The sequence below is a fragment of the Myotis nattereri genome (assembly GCF_964212035.1).
Source record: "Myotis nattereri genome assembly, chromosome: 6".
Taxonomy (NCBI): Eukaryota; Metazoa; Chordata; class Mammalia; order Chiroptera; family Vespertilionidae; genus Myotis; species Myotis nattereri.
The window spans coordinates 84,530,598-84,552,291 of NC_138081.1; the positions used below are offsets into that span (position 1 = coordinate 84,530,598).

At 37.5% G+C, this 21,694-nt stretch overlaps 1 protein-coding gene across 2 annotated transcripts in view; it reads right to left on the reverse strand.

Moving 5' to 3' along the window:
• The window catches only part of NKAIN2 (sodium/potassium transporting ATPase interacting 2), a gene marked incomplete at both ends in the record, with an annotated part of 791,704 nt that overhangs the window by 391,602 nt on the left and 378,408 nt on the right, over positions 1-21,694 (reverse strand). For both annotated transcript variants that reach the window (XM_081094748.1, XM_081094749.1), the window contains one exon: positions 18,456-18,593. In XM_081094748.1, coding sequence (XP_080950874.1) covers positions 18,456-18,593 — 138 coding nt within the window. The remainder of the gene's footprint in view (positions 1-18,455; positions 18,594-21,694) is intronic.

Sequence of the window (21,694 nt, forward strand, 5' to 3'; positions counted from 1 at the left end):
ATATTCAGTTTATGATTTACATTACAAATCCTAGTGACAAAAGAGCAAATCAAAATATCAAAAGGTGCCAATTTAAATAATAAAACAAACATTGTATTTTTACCTTGGAAATATTAATAGTCATAATACTTAAATGTTGCCTTCCATTTCCCCTAAAACAGAAAATACACTGTCTGACTATGGAGTAGGAAGAGAGCATCTGTCACAGATGGGAGTGCATTGCTCTTAAAAAAACATAAAAAGCAAATTATCAAAGCTGGGGTACCCATGATCTAATGAATTTAGCTAAATTGTAACTGAAATTCTAAATGCAGGGGGTAAAGTTTATCACCAGGACCTGGAGAGCCCACAGGCCTAAAGAGCTATGAGAAAAACATAGGAAGACTTTGAACCTTCTGGGTTAGCAGCAAATGGCTTCATCTGAAGGCTTGTCCTTCTTTTTGGCCCTCAAAGTTACCAAAATCTGTGTGTTGGTGGCAAAGCAGTGAGCACCACTGCCTTCCAAAATTATCAAGATCATCTTAGTTTTTATATAATTTGCTTTTCTAGGAGTGCATATTTCTATGTGATGAAACTAAATATTTAAATAGCAATATCAAATATAATCCAAGTTAGCTGTTTTCAGGTCTAACCGCCTCCTAAGACTATAAGCCTAAAGGGATGCTCCCACATGACAACAGCAAAACCCGTCTCCTGCTCTTCCTATTAGCAAAGAATGTACTCAGTGTGTGAATTATTGAAAAGCCTTCATTTTAACCAATACACCTAAAAGAGTATAATTGTTAGGGGCAGAAATAGAATAATGGGGACCAGCTACAATGATCCTATCTAATAAAAGAGAAACATGGTAATTAGCTGTACCTCCGCTACCCTTCCCATTGGCTAATCAGGATGATATGCAAATTAACTGCCAGCCAAGATGGTAGCCGGCAGCCAGGGAGCTTGAAGCGAACGTGAGACTTGCTTGCTTCAGTGACAGAGGACTCCAACGTTCCCTGCCTGCCTTGCCGGCCTCTGAGCTTGCAGTTTGAAACATTGTTACAAATATAGAAGCTAAACAAAACCCCAGAAACCTGCTTTCAGCCAGCTGGGATCTCATAGCTGGAGTTGAAACAGTGTTTCAATTATAGAACCTAAACAAACCAGATACCTGCTTTCAGCAGCGGAGGCCTAAGAGCTGGAGCCAAGCCTCAGAGCTAAAGCTGGCCCAGAATAAAAAAGAAAATAAAAAGAAAAAAAGGAACGGTTGGGAGCTTCAGTCACAAGCCAGCCTGAAAACAGCCCTCAGCCCCTCACCCAGACTGGCCAGGCACCCCAGTGTGGACCCCCACCCTGAAGGATGTGTGACCAGCTGCAAACTAAACACATCCATTCAATACTTTTTTGAGAAAAGATGCATAGCCATTGATAAAAAAAAAAAGTACTACATATAATGTATTAAAGGTCACTCATATAGCTTGATTTCTCTAAAAGAATCTTCATTTCTTTATTCTTTTTATTATGGCTTTCTTTGTACAGATATAATACCCATAATAATGCTGATATGTGAATCTGTAGCCACTTTAGTATCAATGTAATTCTTTCCCCAATTCTTGAATATATTTGATGAATGTGATACTTATATTTCCACATACCTCTATAAAAGAACTTGTAATACAATGTGCTTTTAGAAATTATTCTTCTTGAGGTAAAGATACAATTACAAAATCCTTAACAACAGGCTGCAGGAGCACTAAAATAAATTGTAAAGTCAAATATATGAGTGTGATATAAATGAAGAGCATTAATAGGAGAAGAAGAAGCTATTCACAGAAGTACAAGAGGTAAATGGTATACAACAGTTATAATGTAATCGACACTTAAATCTTCCATGTTTTAATGGACCTTGTAGTCCTTCAACTTGCATAGAAGATGATGTGGCAATAGAAGAACAAAGTGGCCAAAGTGCAGGAAACAATCCTTGATACATGGTAATACACTGAAGAAAATAATGTCTTAAGAATCCTTGACTTGCATGTTGAATATCAAAACAAAACAATACAGGGAGTTTAAAATGATTCTTTGGCTAGGCATTTAACTAAATTTTCAACTTCTCACCCCAGGAAAGTGTTGGCTGATTCACCTGAAATTTGGTTATGCAGATAAACATAAATATTTATATAGGCAAGACATTTACAAGTTGATGGGATTCAGTGTAGGCTGCACCAAAATGTGCCGCTTTGGCATATTGATTATTTTGAATTAAAGTTACTTAAGAAATAGTCCATGAGGATGCTGTACTGGAAGGTAAAGAGACATTCTTATCACCAGACAGAGAGTTCAAGGCCAAGAAGCCTGTATAGACGAACTCTATGACTTTACTAATTTACCACCTCAAGCCCAAACTTCTTTGTCTTATCGATTTGTCTAAAAGCTGCCTGTTTGGGTTACTTCTTTGACTTTCACAGTGTAATAAACATTTAAGCCCTCCATCAAAAACTAGTGACAAGAGAATTAAAATAAGACATCTCCTGGTGCCAACTTTACTGCACTGTGAATGAAATTATTTAGAAAAGAGCAGCTTCATTCCCAAGGGGCACTTTATCACACACACACCAATTTTGCATTCGATGACATGCCAATAAAAAATAAATTCTAGGCTAAATGTGTTAACTTCACACAGGAAAACATTTCTGTTTACAAATTCTTTAAACATAAGTGGCACCTCTAAAAAAAGTAAAAAGGTGGAGAAAGAGAAAAAAATTGATTCCATTTTGCTCCAGAAAATGACAGGTCTAGGCAGACAGAGGTTTAACTGTGGGAGTTAGATAACATGTTCTTGTGCCTGGAGTTCCCAGATGAGTCAACATTTCCAAAAACTACTGACAAGATGTCCACAAATAAACACAGAAATGACCAGGAAAATGACAACTATTCCATTAAGGAATCAGCTGGGCAATCAAAAGGCATCTTGCCATGAAAACTGTTCACAAGCCATTTGAAGAGTCAAATTCACGGTATTTTGTGATATTGTTACAAAGAAGGATTTGCTTTTAAATAAATAGCACAGAGAATTTTATAATAAAGTGGTTTTGTAGTAGCTGCTACTCCCGAAGACCATTCTTCATTTAGTGTCAATGTGGCTGTTATTGTAAAATAATGATTGTTGATAAATTTCAGAATTAAATAACTTGAAGGTGAAATTGTTTGCTCAGTCAAAACCTTTTTTTCTTTTAAAACAACGGTTTGTAATTGTTATTTGACACACAGACTGTGCTAAAAAATCCAAATCAAGAAAAGTCATAAGTCTACATCATCAATTTGCCACATCCATTGCTATAAAAAATAGCAAATATACTGGAGGTGGTGTCCATGGTATGTCAAGATCCTGCTTCTCCCTATTATTGTAGAATGAGGAAGGACGGCAAAAGCAGAAATAACTTAATGTCCATAGAATGAGAAAAAAAAAAGGAATGAGAAAAGAAACCAAATTAGGGATAAAGAGATTTTAAAAAGAAAGAAATCAAATAATACTGGAACTCTATGACACTAACATAAAACGAGAGCTCCAGAAACAGATACTCTGTCAAAATTTATCTTACCAGAATAATGCAAGAAGCAGAGAACTGGAAAAGACCAAATTCTGTAGGATGGATTAGAAATATGATTAAAGAGCAACCTTCATGAAAGTACGAGGACTAGCTGATTTCATCATAGATGAGTTCTAGGAAATATTAATAGCCCTGACCCTATTTAAATTGTATTGGGTCACAGAAGGAAATCTCCTCGATTTATTTTATGAAGCTTGCATACTTGGAAAAGTACAAGGTGTGCAAAGTAGGTTTACAGTTGTTTGTATGAAAAACAATGCAATAATTCATAAATAATCACACAAGAATAAACTCAGTGTTTTGCATACTCACAACTATAAACCTACTTTTGCCCCACCCTGTATGAGAAGTAAAAACTATAAATAAATCAGATATTCAAATAAATATATAAAATGGAAATAAAAATATTGAAAATAGAATGTAGTAACTGAAGCAAAAAATGATATGTTGCAAAAAAATAAGGTATAGTTTAGAAAAGGAAGGTTGGGTTAATTGCAGCACATGTATCAACCTAATTAAATACATCCAACATTTTTAAAAGAAACCATGTTATCATACTAATATAGTTTCAAAATATTTAATAAAACACACTGCCATTTCTGAAAAGTGAAGGAAATGACTTGCACATGGTAGAAACTACTTACTGAATACTAACAGCAATTACACAATAAATTACAAATTAATGAAATCCTTACATTTAAATTCAGAAACTTGACTGAGAGTTTTGTTATTGCCATTTATATTTAACACTTGCTTGGAGAGTCTTGCAAATACACTAAGAATGTAAAATAAATACTATTAACATCAAACATAAATGACATAGTTTGTGTCTAAAGATAGCACCTGTAAAAACCAAAGACATACTAGAAAAATTTCATAAGGGAATTCTGACATAAAAAATGTGCCAAAACAACATAGTTCTCCTATTTAAAAATAAGCACTATCCCCCCCCCCAAAAAAAAATAATAATAAAAAAAAATTAGCACTTACAAAGAGGAAAATTGCCCATTCACAATTGTTATAAAACTTACAAACTACATAAAAACAAATATAATAAGAAAAGTACAAAATCTATATGTTGTTAATTGAATTAATGATTTTAAGTTTAATGTTAAAGACTAATGCTGGAGAATAGCCAAGGGAAGTATGAACAAGAGAAATATTGAGCAGATTTGTTTTACCATCTGTCAGAACATACTATAAACCCATAGTAATCACTAGTTACATAGTGACATAGGATACAAATGAATCAGTGGAATAGAATAGCCAATTAGGGAAAAATATTTATGATAAATTAATATAAACAAATATGATATTTCTATTATTTGAGAAAATAAATGCTGGCCCAAATGATTATCTATACAAAAGAAAATAGTGTTGGTGTCCCATTAAGTACTAAAATATATTCCAGATGAGCTAAAATATTTCTATAAAAAGATTAAATATTCAGTATCTTAAGAAAAATGCAGGAGATTTAATACATACAAGAAACTAAGAAACTATAAATGTTTTATCTAACAAAAATTAAAATTAAAAATTACTGACCAAAGTGACCAAAATAAAAAGATAATATGAAAGAGATTTGGAGATTTTCAATACCTATTGAAGAATATCTGGTTAACTTTTATATTAAAACAGGTTAATTAGCTATAAATACAAGCTAACTAGAAAAAAATAAACACAAAAGATGGGCAAAGATGCCGAAACCGGTTTGGCTCAGTGGATAGAGCGTCGGCCTGCGGACTAAAAGGTCCCAGGTTCGATTCCGGTCAAGGGCATGTACCTGGGTTGCGGGCATATCCCCAGTAGGAGATGTGCAGGAGGCAGCTGATCGATGCTTCTCTCTCATCGATGTTTCTAACTCTCTATCTCTCTCTCCCTTCCTCTCTGTAAAAAATCAATAAAATATATTTTAAAATTACAAAAGAAAAAAGATGGGCAAAGATTTGGACATTTTACAAATTGTGAATTAATTTGACATCTTTAATGAACAATTGAATAATATAAAATTAAATGTAAGAAGTTCATGGTAAGTGTAAAACAGGAAGCAAAATGGCATGGATAAATACTATTTGTTAAAATAAAAAAGTATTTATGCATGTGGCTATTAAAAATAGAAAATATATTTTTATAAATGATAACTGCAATTCTTTCTGGTTACTAGGGATTTTAATGTTATTTTTTTCATTTTTATACCTTTCTAAATTTCTTTTTCTGGACCCAAATATCCTTATCTTTCTTCAATCTTCTTCAGGATAGTAATTGACAATTATATTCTATCAGTTGTCATTATCTATCACTAGAAGCCCGCTGCACGAAGATTTGCACAAGAGGCCTTCCTTCCCCTGGCTGCTGGCACCACTTTTCCTCCGGCACCTGGAACCCAGGCCTTTGGTCTGGCCGCAGCGGAGAAGCCAAGCCTCTTCACTCTTCAGTCTTCAGTCCAGCAGAGCCTTCAGTCTTCGCTCAGCGCCTGCGTATGCAAATTAACCGCCATCTTTGTTGGGCTAATTTGCATACTCATCCGATTGGCTGGTGGACATAGCGGAGTGACACCAATTTGCATGTTTCGCTTTTATTAGTATAGACTAGAGGCCCGGTGCACAAAAATTTGTGCACTCGGGGGGGGGGGAGGGGGGGTCCCTCAGCCCGGCCTGTGCCCTCTCACAGTCTGGGACTCCTCGGGAGATAACGACCTGCTGGCTTAGGCCTGCACCTGGGTGGCAGAGGGCAGGCCCAATCTCCAGGTGCAGCCCCTGGTCGGGCTCAGAGCAGGGCCGATTGGGGAATTGCACAGAGCAGGGCAGATTGGGAGGTTGTGATGCCACCCTCAGTCACGCTCAGGGTAGGGCCAATTGGGGGGTGGGGCACCGCCCCCTGTCACACTCAAGGCAGGGTCGATGGGGAGGTTGCGGCACCACCCCCTGTCACGCCAATCAGGGGGTTGGGCTGTCATGCACAGAGCAGGGCCGATCAAGGGGTTGGAGAGCTCCCCCCTGTCACGCACAGAGCAGGGCAGATCAGGGGGTTGGGGCGCCACCCTCTATCACCCACAGAGGTGGTGGGCCACTCTCACACTCAGGGCAGGGCCGATGGGGAGGTTATGGCTCTACCCCGTCACACACAGAGCTGGGCCCGTGGGGTGCGGGGGTTGGGGCGCCGCACCCTGTCACACACAGAGCCGCAGGGTGATCAGGAGGTTGGGGAGCTCCCCCCATCTGGCACAGAGCAGGGCCGATCAGGGGGTTGGGGCGCCTTCCCCTGTCACGAACAGAGCAGGGCCGATAGGGAGGTTTTGGCCCCGCCCCCTGTCACACACAGAGCCACGGGACAATCAAGGGGTTTGGGCGTTGCCCCCTGTCATGCTGATCCCAGTGCCGGGAGACCTCGTGGCTCCGCTGATCCTGGTGCTGGGAGGCATATTACCCTTTTACTATATAGAATAGAAGCCTGGTGCATGGGTGTGGGCTGGCTGGTTTGCCCTGAAGGGTGTTCTGGATTAGGGTGGGGGTCCCCACTGGGGTGCCTGGCCAGTCTGGATGAGGGGATGATGGCTGTTTGCAGCTGGTCACACACCCTTCAGCGTGGGGGTCCCCACTGGGGTGCCTGGCCAGTCTGGGTGAGGGGCTGAGGGCTATTTTCAGGCTGGGACTGAAGCTCCCAACTGCTCCTTTTTTTCTTTTTTTCCTTTTTTTATTCTGAGCCAGCTTTAGCTCTGAGGCTCCAGCTCTTAGGCCTCTGCCCCTGAAAGCAGGTATCTGGTTTGTTTAGGTTCTACAATTGAAACTCTGTATCAACTCAAGGTCTGAGATCCCGGCTAGTTGAAGCTGGTTTCTGGGGTTTTGTTTAGCTTCTATTTTTGTAACTATGTTTCAAACTGCCAGTCAGAGGCCTCCAACAGCAGGCGGGGAACATTGGAGTCCTTCGTCACTGAAGCAAGCAATCCTCATGTTCGCTTCAAGCTGCCTGGCTGCCGGCCGCCATCTTGGCTGGCAGTTAATTTGCATATCACCCTGATTAGCCAATGGGAAGTGTAGCAGTCGTACACCAATTACCATGTTTCTCTTTTATTAGATAGGATAATAAAAGCATAATTAGATCAGACTTCCTGCTGGATGTCCTTCCAGGATGAAGCCAGGGCTGCAGCTGTGGGATTGAGGCAGCCACCACGGCTGCAAGAGAGAGATCCAGGCACAGGGAGTGAGGCAGCCACCTGCGACTGTGAGGGAGGGATCCAGGCAGCCAAGGCTGTGAAGGCCTACTCTTGAATTTCGTGCCTCAGGCCTCTAGTTCAAGTATAAATGTAGATTAATGTAATTATGAGCTCAGTAAAGGGAATTTATTAACTTACTACACATGTAAAGTATCAAAGACAGAACGTGTGTGTACACACACACACACACACACACACACACACACACACAACTTTTATGTTGCACCATCATCCTGTGACCTATTACATACTTACTGCCTATGTACCATCTATCTTCCCCTTAACAGCTTGGGCTTTGGTTTTTTAAAATGCTGAGATCACAGTGCCTAGGAGAGTATCCAGCACACAGTAAGAGCTAAATATTTGTATAAAAAAGAATTAAGTATTACTTTTACCAGAAAACAAATCTACAAAGCTTTTTTTAAAAAAAATCATTAGGCCCTTTAGATAAAACAACCGAATGCGTAAGAAAAGTATTGTTATTTCCAGGAATGAGACAAAAGATATAGTTTTCTAATGAGTGTTTAAAGCAATGTTTTCAACAAAATTTTGTAATAAATAAATGTCATCAATTTATTTCTTATAAAATCGTTTAAATGTAGGTTAACTGACATATTGCTAAAATGAAATTCTGAAGTAAAAATGTCCTGAAAGAAATAAAGTGATACAATACAGGTAGGAAGTACGGTTGTTGTAGAATAGGTTATAGCAGTTGTAAGAGAATAGATGGACCATTTATCCTTTAGCCAATTCTGCAAAAATGTAATCTTTCTTAATGGAACTTTGATGTGTGTTGAGATGCGTCGATTTTGAGGTTTTACTAAAAAAGTGCTAGTCTCTAATACTGGTTAACTGGAGGCCCAAGAACTTCAACTGGCAGTTGACTGGCGGGTGGAAAGATACCAGAGAGCTGAGGAGTCAGATAAGGCTGGTACCTGACAATGAACACCACCCACCTCAGCACACAGGCTGGCTAATGAGGCGCAACAGTAGGATCATAGTTCTTTTCTAGAGAAAATACAGGGTTTGCCTTCATACACAGAGGGGCAATCTATGTCCCACAAAATCTACACCATTAAACTAAGCCGCAATTGATTTTAAACTAGAGGACTGTTTTGGGTGCAGGTATTCAACCTCCTATAGTCATTAAAAAATGATGATTTCAAGACAATGCCCCGAGTACCTTATAACACATACTGGTTGCATAATACACACTCAAATGATTGCATTATATAACTGTGCACAGGTGACTAAATAGAGGCTAGTGAAATGATTGGGGCTTCTCCTCTACCTTATTACATTTTTGGTACTGACTACTTAAAAAATAATTCTTATCATGAATTCTGCATCTAGCAAAACTATTTCTCCAGTGTACAAAGGAAGAATAAACTCAGAAATGTTATCTCACCTTTTCAGGAAATTTTGTGAAGAATATCAGAAAGAAAATTCACGGGATCTAAGCAAGCATGAATCTAACTTGGGAGAGGAGAGCAGAGCAGGAAGACAGATATTTACCAAACATACAGAACAATCAATTCTGTTAGGAGCAAATGGACAAAGTACTATGAGAGGAATAAATCTCCAGGGAATAAGAGCCACCATTAAGACAAAAAGCTACAGCCCTCGCCGGTTTTGCTCAGTGGATAGAGTGTTGGCCTATGGACTGAAGGGTCCCAGGTTCGATTCCGGTCCAGGGCATGTACATTGTTTGCAGGCACATCCCCAGTGGGAGGTGTGCAGGAGGCAGCTGATCGATGTTTCTCTTTCATCGATGTTTCTAATTCTCTATTCCTCTCCCTTCCTCTTTGTAAAAAAATCAATAAAATACATTAAAACAACAACAACAAAAACAACAAAAAACAAAAAGCTACAGATGAAATCATGGTCACATATAAAGAAATTGTCTAAATTCATGGTCTAAATTCAAACAGGAAAGTAATGAGTTTCCAAAATAAGAAGAAAAATAAATACCAAGCCATAGATTGAAGACAAATTAGAAATATATTTAGAAAAATTGTTTTTTAAAAAAGGGGTGGGTGGGAAGAGAGCAACCAAAGAACTTGTATGCATAGATGCATAACCCATGGACAATAGGGTGGTGAAGGCCTGGGGTGTATGTGGGGGGGGGGGGGGAAGAGTGTGCTAGAAGAGGGGGAGGGGACATAAGTAATACTTTCAACAATAGAGATTTTTAAAAAGGTGTTGTTGTTTTTTCTTATAAGAATAAAGAAAGGCAACCAGAAGTCCAGTGGAGGGAGAAAGAGACTATAAAGTATAAATTAAAAAATATATTAGACTACAATGACTTTGCTTTTACAGACATCTGAGGTATATATTCCAGAAAAATTACAAATAAGTTAAGATCAACTGGAGAGGAGTAAGGAAAAGGACTTTTATTTTATGTCAGATTTTACTTTTTAGTTTAAAAAAGTATCTACATGAGTTAATTTGTTTTTTTTTATTTTAGAAAAGAAACTAATACATGCATATATATATCACAACATACTCCTATAAACATTTTTCTAAATGTATTCAATGATTTGCAAACATGAGTTTAGATGGTCAGAATGTAGTGACTTATATTTACCATGTTCTGTAAATCTTTAGTCACAGCCTAATATCAGGACATGAGCATCCAGTTTCTTCTTAAAGAATAAATGGCCCATAGATCCCAGAGGGAAAATATCCTTTTGAGAATAAATTGCATTCACCATGTCTCATTATGACATTTATTTTAGAGTGGGCTAAATTTGTAAAACTTGTAATGATGATGGGTTTTTCCTTCGTCTAGGCTTATCGGAAAAGACTTATTTTCCAAAACTAGTCTAAGTCATTAACAGTAGTCACTGTTAATTTACTACTATTCCAAGTCTCTTTACTGCTAATCTACATTGATTTTCTGTCCTGAACACAGAAAGTGCACATTTTTAATGCTTTAGCTGCAATGTCTTTTCTTTTGGAGATTTTTTTTCCTCCTAGAAAAATTAAATAGAAGAGGCAAAACAACTATTTGAACATAGACAAACAACTTAAAAATGACTGCAATAGTGCATATATTTTTAGGTAGGTAACATTATTAGAGTGCATATGCATATGCATATGATGTGAAAATAGAACTTAGAGAGATCACCCCATTTATTCCTATTGTTTATATGGTACATGGGGATCTGAGTTCCATGAACAATTAAACTTCAAATCATGGCTGATCATCAGTAAACAGTAAATTCCAGAAATTTAGAAAAGTTTTCTTTTATAATACACATTGAGTGTGTGACTAGTTGCTTTTACAGACCCTCTGAGGTGTCTAAACATTTCCCAAGTTGCCACATTAGAGTGTTTTTATAAACTAGGTCTTCTGTCTCCCCATCACCGGGCGGCCCGCAGGCCTTGCCCAGGATGATGAGGACCCTCTCCTTTGCCACGCCGGCTCCAGGAAGAGCACAGCGAAGGAAGTCAGAGCAAGTGAAGTCTTGTCTGAAAACGCCTCACTATTGTCTTTCTATTCTGTGCCCTCCTCAACGGGGAGAGCTCATCGCCAAGCACAGGCCATACCTTGAGAGATACTTTGTGGTGAAAAAACAGAAACAAAAACAGAGAAAACAAAACGCGATTGTGGTCCAAATTAAGGAACCAAGTCTGGTACTCAGAAATAAGCTGAAATTACCATTTAAAACCGTAATACATGAACTGAAAGAATATTCAGTTCTTTTCATTATTTTGGAAGAATCAATGGGATATAATGATACACATAGCCTAACAGTTTATTGATATTAAAACACAAAGAATGAAAATTTATAAAGATTGGCTGGTCTTATTAATCATCACAGCTTTGCTTTATCAAATTAGCTATAACCACATTATTTTAATCTCCTGGTTTTCAGTAACAAAACAAAATACAAAAAATCTAACCTTCCCCATTCATTTGATTTTAGGATTAGTTACAGATGTCCTGGAAATAATCTCCATTAGATATGTAATATACATACATATTTTTGGTATATATTATGGGTATTTTTTCAATTACAAAGAAATAAATTCTCCCATCAATTATTTTAAGTTCTTTTCAAATAATAAGTGTGGATAAATAATTATATATTAATACTTAATATATAATTATACATCATATATAAATTATATTATATATGCATATATGTGTACATAAGCATTGTCAACATCAAAATGTTTATTGCTATAAAATATAATTTAAACATCAATTTCTGGAAATTAAGGATACCCTATGATACTGTACTTCCCCAAGACTAAATTATCTATCACTAAGGGTTTTCTGTTCTTAATTCTTAAAACACCAAAGACCCAGTGCACAAATTCATGCACAGTGGGGTCCGTTGGCCTGGCGGGAGATTGGCCAATCAGGGCAGACTGGCGGGGAGGATCACAGGAGGTTGGCTGTGGAAGTGCACTGACCACCAGGGGGCAGCTTCTGTATTGAACATCTGGCCCCTGGGGTGGTCAGTGCGCATTATAGTTACTGGTCGTCCAGTTGTAACAGTCACTTAGACTTTTATATATATATATATAGGTGAGGTCATTTCTTCATTAAATACAAAGTTAAAAATGTAGTCCTTAATATAGAGCTGGCCGACCACAATTTAAAATCTAATGCTCTTCCAACTGCAAATTCCATAATGGATTTTAAACTTGCCAACAACTTAAAAAAAATTTTTCAGCTAGATCTTGGCCCTCTCAGCTGTGTTCCTAGGAGACAGTTCAATACAGCGGTTAACAGCATGGGTTTGGCAATTAAGAGGATCTAGGTGCACATCCTAACTTTACCAATTCCTAGTCATATGGGCTTAGGCAAAAGTGCTGTGAAGTTCAGGTGAGGTTTATAGGATTTGTAGAGAAAGGTGTCAAGGTGGAGGGTAATGAAAGTGGCAAGAATAAAATATATGATTCTTACAAATGTTACCTTGATTTTGGAATGCCGGGAGCTGGTCCATCCTTGCTGTTTCAAAGGACCTGGCATATATGGCATACTGTTCTTAAAATGTTTGCTCACCTTCTTGGCACTATGTGTTTTAACCAAGGTCTCCTCTCTGAGAAAGATTGTTTCCCCAGGTAGGGATTTTCCCCTGAAGTTAGGGGAGCCGGTCCATCCTTGCTGTTTCAAAGGACCTGGCATATATGGCATACTGTTCTTAATATGTTTGCTCACCTTCTTGGCACTATGTGTTTTAACCAAGGTCTCCTCTCTGAGAAAGATTGTTTCCCCAGGTAGAGATTTTCCCCTGAAGTTAGGGAGGGAATAAAACCCCTCAACTAAGTGCCAGGTGGGTAATTAATCACTTTAACTACGAACAATCATGCTTAAGCTACATAATCTTTACTCCCTGGAATGGAGATAAGAAACACCCTAACCTTTGTAATAGAGATTGATGGGATTGAATCAACTGGTATAAATACAGATGTAACAAGACAGCAAGAGACAGAACTAAGAAGACAGAACCAAGAAGACAGAACCTACACAGAACCTAGAGACAGAAGAACTTCGCTGGAGAGAACATGGCAAAAGATCCTGGACAGAAACTGGCCACAGAACCTAGAAGAAGAACCTAGCGAGAGAACATGGCAAAAGATCCTGGACTGAACCTGACTATAGAACATGGCAAGAGAACCTGACTAGAACCTGGACACAGAACTTGGCTGGAGATCCTAAGCAGAACCTCTCTGGAGATCCAGACCAGAACTTGGCTGGAGATCCTGGCTGGAGATCCTGGCTAGGCTGCTGATCAACTGAACGCTGTCTCCATGTCATTCCTTCTTCGCCCACTCCGTCTACGCCTTTGGGAAACCCTGGACCCGCTGGGGTTGGATCCCGGCATTGGAATGCTATACTCTTCTACTTTCTTATAACATTTGAGTAATACATTTTTAGCTATTTTTAATTCATATCTAGTTTTGGGACTGGGTTTCTTTGATCAAGCCTGTAGATTCAAACTGTATATAAGGTATTTTTTATTCTTTCAAAATAACTTCATTAAATAGAAAGAAAGGGAGAGAGGAGGGAAGGAAGGAGGAAGGAGAAAAGGAAGGAAGGAACAAGGAAGGAAGGAAGGAAGGAAGGAAGGAAGGAAGGAAGGAAGGAAGGAAAGAAGGAAGGAAGGAAGGAAGGAAGGAAGGAAGGAAGGAAGGAAGGAAGGAAGGAAATGTTTTTGCGTGCTATTAGCATCATGTCCTTTGGCAATATCACCAAGAACACTGCTGTGCCATTAGCAATTAGAAACCTACACACTCCTCAGATTATTCGAGAAAATTTAAAGCAGTTCTACTCATTAACATCTTCTTGTCATTCATAATAAACATTAGATATCCCAGATCACATTTTGCTTGCTTCAGGCCCAGACACAGATGCATTAAACAATTCCACTTATAACATAAGGTAAAATAAGGTCATGCTTTCATGGGAGCCATGTATGTGTTTATTCATGAATTATTTCACCAGAGTTAATTGTGGTTTTTTGTTTGTTTGTTTTGTTTTGAGGGGGATGTGGACTGATACTGTTGAGAATTGCACAATTTAGATGCTTTCTATGAATTCTGGCTTTAGGTTTCCTTTGCTTGGAATTGAAATAATCAATTTCATTTTCCTTCAATATATTATACTCCTTGAAAGTCAGAGGCCCTCAAAGAATACTAATGACTTCCTGTTTCAATTAACTGTTTTGTTTTTTTTTTAAATTTCTTCTTTACTCTTAAATATACCAATACTCTCTACATGTTATTTGTTGATCATGTGTTCTGTGTTTCAGATGATGCCAACATGCTTTTTGGGGGCTTTTTTCTTCCAGTTAACAAAACAAAACATAGAGTAAAATGTTGCATCGATAAATAAAAATGTTTACAAATAGAAAATGTGGAAAGAGATGCATTTCTTAGACTCTATTTCAGGGTATCTGCCTTTTTGCTTTAGTAAATTTAGACCCAAAGATAATGAAGGCTTAACATTACACTTTTCAAATAATATATACATTTTATAATGTTTAAAGCAATTCAAGAAATCTCAAAGAGAAAGAAAAGTTAATTTTAATAAGAGAAAAATAAGTATCAAATGAAAATTTATAATATTTAAATATCAAATATCTTTACTAAGTGATCCATATATAGATAAGCACTAAGACTCCAGGGGGAAAATGAACAATGAACACCAAAAGATAATCTCCCAAAAAGGAAATAAAAATGGTTAATGAACATATGAAAAAGCCCAACTCAGTAAAAATAAGAAAGGCAAATTTAAAATATATTTTCTTCTCCTATCAGATTAACGAAAGTGAGAACAGATAATATTCAAGGTTAGCCAGAGTGCAGTGAAATAGACTCTGCTGTACAGTGGTGGGAGGAAAATTCAGTAAAATAATTAGGGATAGGCAATTCTCAGTTATATATTAAGAGCCTTAAAATTATTCATATTATTTCATTATACCTAGGCAATTCTTCCTAAGGAATTAAATTGCAAGTACAGATGAGGAATTTTTGTGGAGAAAATAGGAAATTGTTTATGATAATGACATGGAAATAGCATAATATATATAAAAACAGCATAATGTATTATGTATTATGTTATGTAGTATAACATATAACATTGGTGTAATTGGTAGAATGAACAATGAATTGGTCATATAAGTTTCAAATTGTTTGATAAGATGTTAAAACCAGGTCCTTCACTGATCAAAATTTTTGGCATCTATGATGCCATTGAAATGTCTTTTAATTGTAGTTGTTGGTTTGGTGGGGGTTTTTTTTTCATATTAAGGGAAATTGAAAAATCTTAATTCCATTTCTATGGCAAATTATCTATTTTCCTGATTGCACTTTTGACTTTCAACATGGTATCACAGCCACCAGATTCCATGAATTCCATTATACAGAAATGGTTTGTTATACAGAAATTATACCAAAATAGGTAGCTAGAACAGAAATGGGTGCTAAAACTTGAGTGGTACTGTAACACAAACCCAAAACACTCAGCATTTGTTTGGAGACAAGAAGGCAGGTGGAGGCCAGAGGGCAGCAAGGAGACTATAGGTGGAGATAGAAACAACCTAAGGAAGCTGTTTCAGAGGGCGGGGGCCAAGGGGACTCATGAAGACAACTGTCAGAACAATTAGCCTGTCCAGAGCCTGCAGTAACTGGGAAGACAGAGAACATACCTATAACCTTGTGGGCCAGGCTAACGGGGTTTCAAGCAAAGAACTGACAGTGTTACTTGTCACCTTTTAAACACATATAACATGATATTTAAGAGAAAAATTATCAAGAAAAAGAACAATTCATTTTTCAAGTATAATTTACAGGATATTTTTCCAACTCAGGACTTGCTGATTTAGAAAATAAAAGTTTCACATTTACAGTATCTCCAGCTGTCAAGAGATTTTCCAAGTAAGACAATGTCTCAAGGAAAAGATCAAATTCAAAATGCTGTCTGCTAGTCAAGATCAAACTAAAGATGTAGCTCTAAGACACCTTGTTAAGACCTCAGAAAGATTTCAGACTTTCTGAACTACACAGAAGTTCTAACAATCTTAAAGATGTCCCATGGCATCCTTTTTTACCTTTCATGCTAGAGAGAGCAGCCCGTCTTGAAAAGATTTGTGGGTATGTATTTTACCTACAGGGATGGAATTATAATTTGATACACAGAAATCACGTACCATATTTTAGAGTTGCAGCAGCTTGGACTAAAAGGGCCAGAAATAGTTCAACTAACAGCTTGGAAGACCTTACTCTATTTTAAGTGCCTGCCAGCCTATTGTTAATCTATACAGTTTAATATTATTTTCAAATAATAATAACAATAAAGAGAGCAAACACTCTTATAGCTAACATTTATTGACAAATTTTTAAACACCAAGTTTTGTGCTAAGGACATTTTATAGAATATCTCATTTATTCCTCAAAACAAACCTCCAAGTGTTTCAGCTGTACAAACATTTAGATCCACACATAGATTTTTGTCCCAAGAACCTCATAGAAATGGAGAAGACATATCTATATGTATAATGATCAGAGCGGCATCCTTTGTAAGAATAAAATCATGGAGAAACCTCAAAGTCTTTTATTAATAAAAGTTAAATCTTTTATATAATTGGTTATAATATATAAACTAATTAAAGCATATGAATTAATATAATTATTGCTTTCATTTAAAAGGTAGGGACACTAGGATCAGTGAGGTTATGCTCTCTACGGTCACACCAAGTTTAGCTCAGCCGGTTAGAGCATCATCCCAATAGGCCAAGTTTGCAGGGTTGACCCCCGGTCAGGGCACATACAAGAATCAGCCAATGAGTGCATACATGAGTAGAACAATAAATCAAGGTCTCTCTCTCTCTCTCTCTTTCTCTCTCTCTCTCTCTCTCTCTCTCTCTCTCTCTCTCTTCTTTCTTATCTTGCTCTAAACTCAATCAATAAACAAAAATATTAAAGTCACACAAAATTTTGCAGATGCAAGATTTCAACCCAGGTATTATGACTTCACTCCCAAACCCTGTAAGAGTGCGCCTATATTGGATCAAAGTACAACTTATATTTAAAAAAAATGAACCATACTATTAATATCCTGTGCAATGAAAAACTTCACTCTGCAAGAGAACACATCTGTCTTTTTATGAGATTTACATGGGCACACAGCCTTAGATATAACATGCACTCAATTTCTGGGTGTGCACTTTGAAAAGACTATGAACTCTTTGCTCATCTTTAACCAGACAGTGAATGTCTGCGCCCCAGTTGCTCTCATATTGCCTATTTCTGAACCAAGGAACATTATCTGGCTTCCCGGTGACAGAGAGAACAGGTCATAGGAGGCACCTTTTATGTGAGGGAGGGCTTCCTGAAACCCAGACAACCTGCCGGCTTGTGCTGAATAAGGCAGGGCTTCACCTGTGCTATCTTCTACATCTACTTTTACCACAAACTCACTGTATAATTTTAAATAAATGCCTATAGACTTTTCCTTTGTTAAAATAGAAGACAGAGAAAAAAAATGATGAGACAGAAAAAAAGACATTAATGAAGAGCTATAGCTGAGATCTGAGGCACATACAAAAGCAAAAAAAATCCTAAGTTATGGTTCCCATAGCAACTGCAACACAGTTGGATTTCACTTTTATGTTAAGTAAGCTTAACTTGAGTGGGAATGCAAAATACTTTCTCTGAGCCAAAAAGGAAATCATGGAGAACACAGAGATATTGGTCCAGGCTCTTTTGGCTTTCAAACATGTCAATTTTTAACCCTAATATGTATTAATATGTTTGCACTGAAACTATAAATTCATTTGTATTAATTTAAACTATCTTTATTCAGTTTTAAAATATTATTTTTTAAAATGGGAACATTCCCATTCAATCTATTAAGTCAGAGGCTATGACTTTATGCTTTATAAGCATAGGGACATAATTCTGCTTTTAATTACAAAAGAAAATTTGATGTAAGTACACTTCATGAAAACAATTGGATTACATTCACTGTCATATGCTTTAAACTTGACATTTTCAGCTATTGTAGATGTCATTTGAAACTATGAAAACAAACATATTTACTTTAAGGAGAGGTTATGCATATAAAATTTTAAGACATTTTCATATATTTCTCTATTTCGGTAACATTTGAAAAAGGTTGGAAGGGTACTTACTCCTTTTATGTAACGAGGTCTGTATTGAATAGTTCCAAATAAACCAAGAATGACGATAATAATATGTACAAAATTTGCCAGGATAGGAGCCCACTGATATCCAAGGAAGTCAAATATTTGCCTCTCCAGCACACAAACCTAGAATAACAAAACAGGATATACAGGTGAGCACACTGATGAAAGAAAGCATTGGATCTCACTGACACATAATTAGCAATTATAACTGCGGTACCCATATCTGGCATTAGTCTTTAACAGTGAGAATGACATTTTCAGGTCTATTTCAAATGAAAACTATGGGAGCTGTGGATCCATAGACACTAACAGTCCTCTCAGTGTTGAGTTTGTGGAGGCTTCCAGCAGTATTCACAGGATGTCATCTGTGCAGTCACAGGATAAATGACGTATATTGCCATAGTCACTGTCAAGCACTTGAGCTTACCAACCAGAAAGTTCTCCGGAGAGATCACAGGAAGGGTTTGTTGTCAGTGTCTGCTCCAGGTCCTTGTATAAGGGAACAGGACGACAGGGGCTGATATAGAAGAAAAGGAACTATGGAGAAAGTCAAGAGGCCTGAATTTTACACGCAGATCTGCCACTAAGCAACTGCAGAGCCCCCAGGAAGCCATTTCCCTTCTCTAGGCGTCTGATTCCTCATCTGCGAAATGCGGGACTCCAACTGATATCTAGGGTCCTTCTAACCCTAAGAGTATTGCATTGGAAATCAAACACGGCTTTTTGTCATTCCCCGTTAGCTACAGTAACCAGGTAAAATGAGGGCTCTAAAAGAAAATTAAATAATGGAATTAATTTTCTATTCCAATGGAAACAAAAAATAAAAATAAAGCATTACTGTTATAAAAAAGCAAGGGACTGAAGTCATTTCAAATTCTCCTACATTCATCTGTGCTTATAGTTTTACCATGAAGACACATGTAGGTACGCAGTCAGGGGGGAAAGCAAACCAATCAACTAAGCAACCAAAAAAAAAACAAACAAAAAAACCCCCAAACAAATAAATAAAACTAAGATTGGTTCTAGTCCAGAAGTGGCATTTTATACTGAAAAGTGAAACCTGGATAGCTGGCAAGTCTCTCTTCAGATCTACTGAAGCAAGGGGGAAGGGGTGTCTTAAACCTAGCTTTATTCTTCCTGCCTGCCCCAGGTAGAATGACAATAAACTATCTGTTTGAATTAAAACACTGTGAAAGGACCTGATGTTCCAAACAAAGATTCAACAATTTTTTTTTTTAACTCAGGCTGTAAAGGAAAATTATTTGTAAAACCCCCGTTACCAACATCACTATGGTTTAAACTTAATTCTTGTCAGAAGGACATCCTAACTCTTGAACTGTTCAATGAAATCCGTGTAGCTCAGTTTAAAGACCGCTTGAATGATCATCAGTCCCACTGAATTTCTTTAGCTGAGCAGCACATTTTTCCATCAGGCAGTGAAAGAGAAAAGAAGCTCACGACAACTGTTAGCACAGCACCTGTTTTTCCTAAGGCACACTGGGTACCATTGTCATGGTTGCAACGTAACAGCCCTGCCTAGTCAAATCTTCATTTTCACTTAGTCAATGGTGAAATTCACTTGGCAATGCTTACAAAAACAGCAGCTAAGTCTGTTCTAGCCTGCATAATATAAATTCACAAATGCCAACAGAGTCCCAACAGTGGAAAGTAATGTTCTCACTGATTAATAACCAGACTGGCATGGAAGTTGCAGACTCACAGCCTTGAACTGCCTTCTGATGAAACAGTCCTTCAACGGTGACCATGCAGTTAATACTTCCTAAAAAGGAGACCCACTGTGATGTTAGGTGGTGTTACATGTGTCTTGTTGGAATGCATCAATGGTATAAAAAATAGGCGGTGATTCTCAGAGTACCATTGCTAATCATCTGTGTAAAAGCCCATTCTGACAGAGATTTCTCTTATCCATATCCTATGAGTAAATAGTGAGTAGGGATGTAAAACAGCAGCAAGGAGAATCTAAACTATACATTTTGCGCATCATAACTGTGGGGACACAACAGGGAAACAGTAGAGAGGATGAAGCACATCAGTCAAACAGCGGGTAATCCCCATTAATGTTTGAATTATGGAAGAAAATAGCACTACCATCATTAATTATAAAGAATATATAGATGATAATATACTTGCTATGACTGCAGAGCTAAAATAAAGTCACATCAACATTTATCAGCCTTTTTTCATGACAGAACTAATAGTGTCATCAAATATTATTTACAAGGTTATGCAGACTGAATAAGTTAATGTGCAATTCTTCACTTATGATATTTCTCCCTTTTCGTCTTTTTTTGTTTGGCCCTATTAGCCATCATAAATAGCTTTAGCATGGATTGTGTAATTTAGAGCTAGGACTGAAAAAATGGAAGCTTCGCTGAAAAAAAAATCAGTGAGTATCATAGTAATGACTCAGAGAAGTAGTTACAGTTTCTCCCAAGAATCCCTTCCAACAGGAAGTGCAATAATTATAAAATTACCGGGAGGGGTGTGGGATTGGGGGAAAGGGAAAACATATTTGTCAAACTACATTTGTGCTCGGCATTCACACTATTCCAAGTCATGTGTTGTCTCATTGATGCTGCACAAAACCGGGAGATAACTATTATTGTCCTATTTTTCAGAGTAAGAAATCTAAGAGACGGTGTGGCTAAGTGATCCGCTGAAGTCTGAGAAGTGGTAAGTGTTAGAACAGAAATGTAGTCTCTGTGCATAGCCCCTGTGTCTGTCCCTACTGTGTGAACTCCAGGCACACCTAGTTCCAAAACAAAACGCTTTCACAGTTTATGTTGCTGACCTCTGCTTGTTACAGGACACACTACATTTTTACCTTCTTTATTTAGTCCAGAGAATGTCTGATCACACTTGTCAGATCGTGACATTAGACCATCATGGGTCAAGGCAAACCTCCTTTTCGTTTTGCTCATTTTATTTTCTTCTTTGCCTCTTTCAACCCATGTTCTCAGTGTTATCCCCCTTTCTCTCATTGGACCTTTTGTGTGTGTGTTTATATATATATATAAATTTTGTGTTCTTTCAATCACCTGACTTACAAATATATGTACTAGCATATGCCTTGGAAAACATATATATACTGCTGTTGAGTATGTGATTTTCATATTAAAAGTTTTATGGAATGTCTCTTTCATGCTTGTCTATTTTACTCTCTATAAATTGTGGGGTGTTTTGTGTGTTTGGTTTCTGAACCC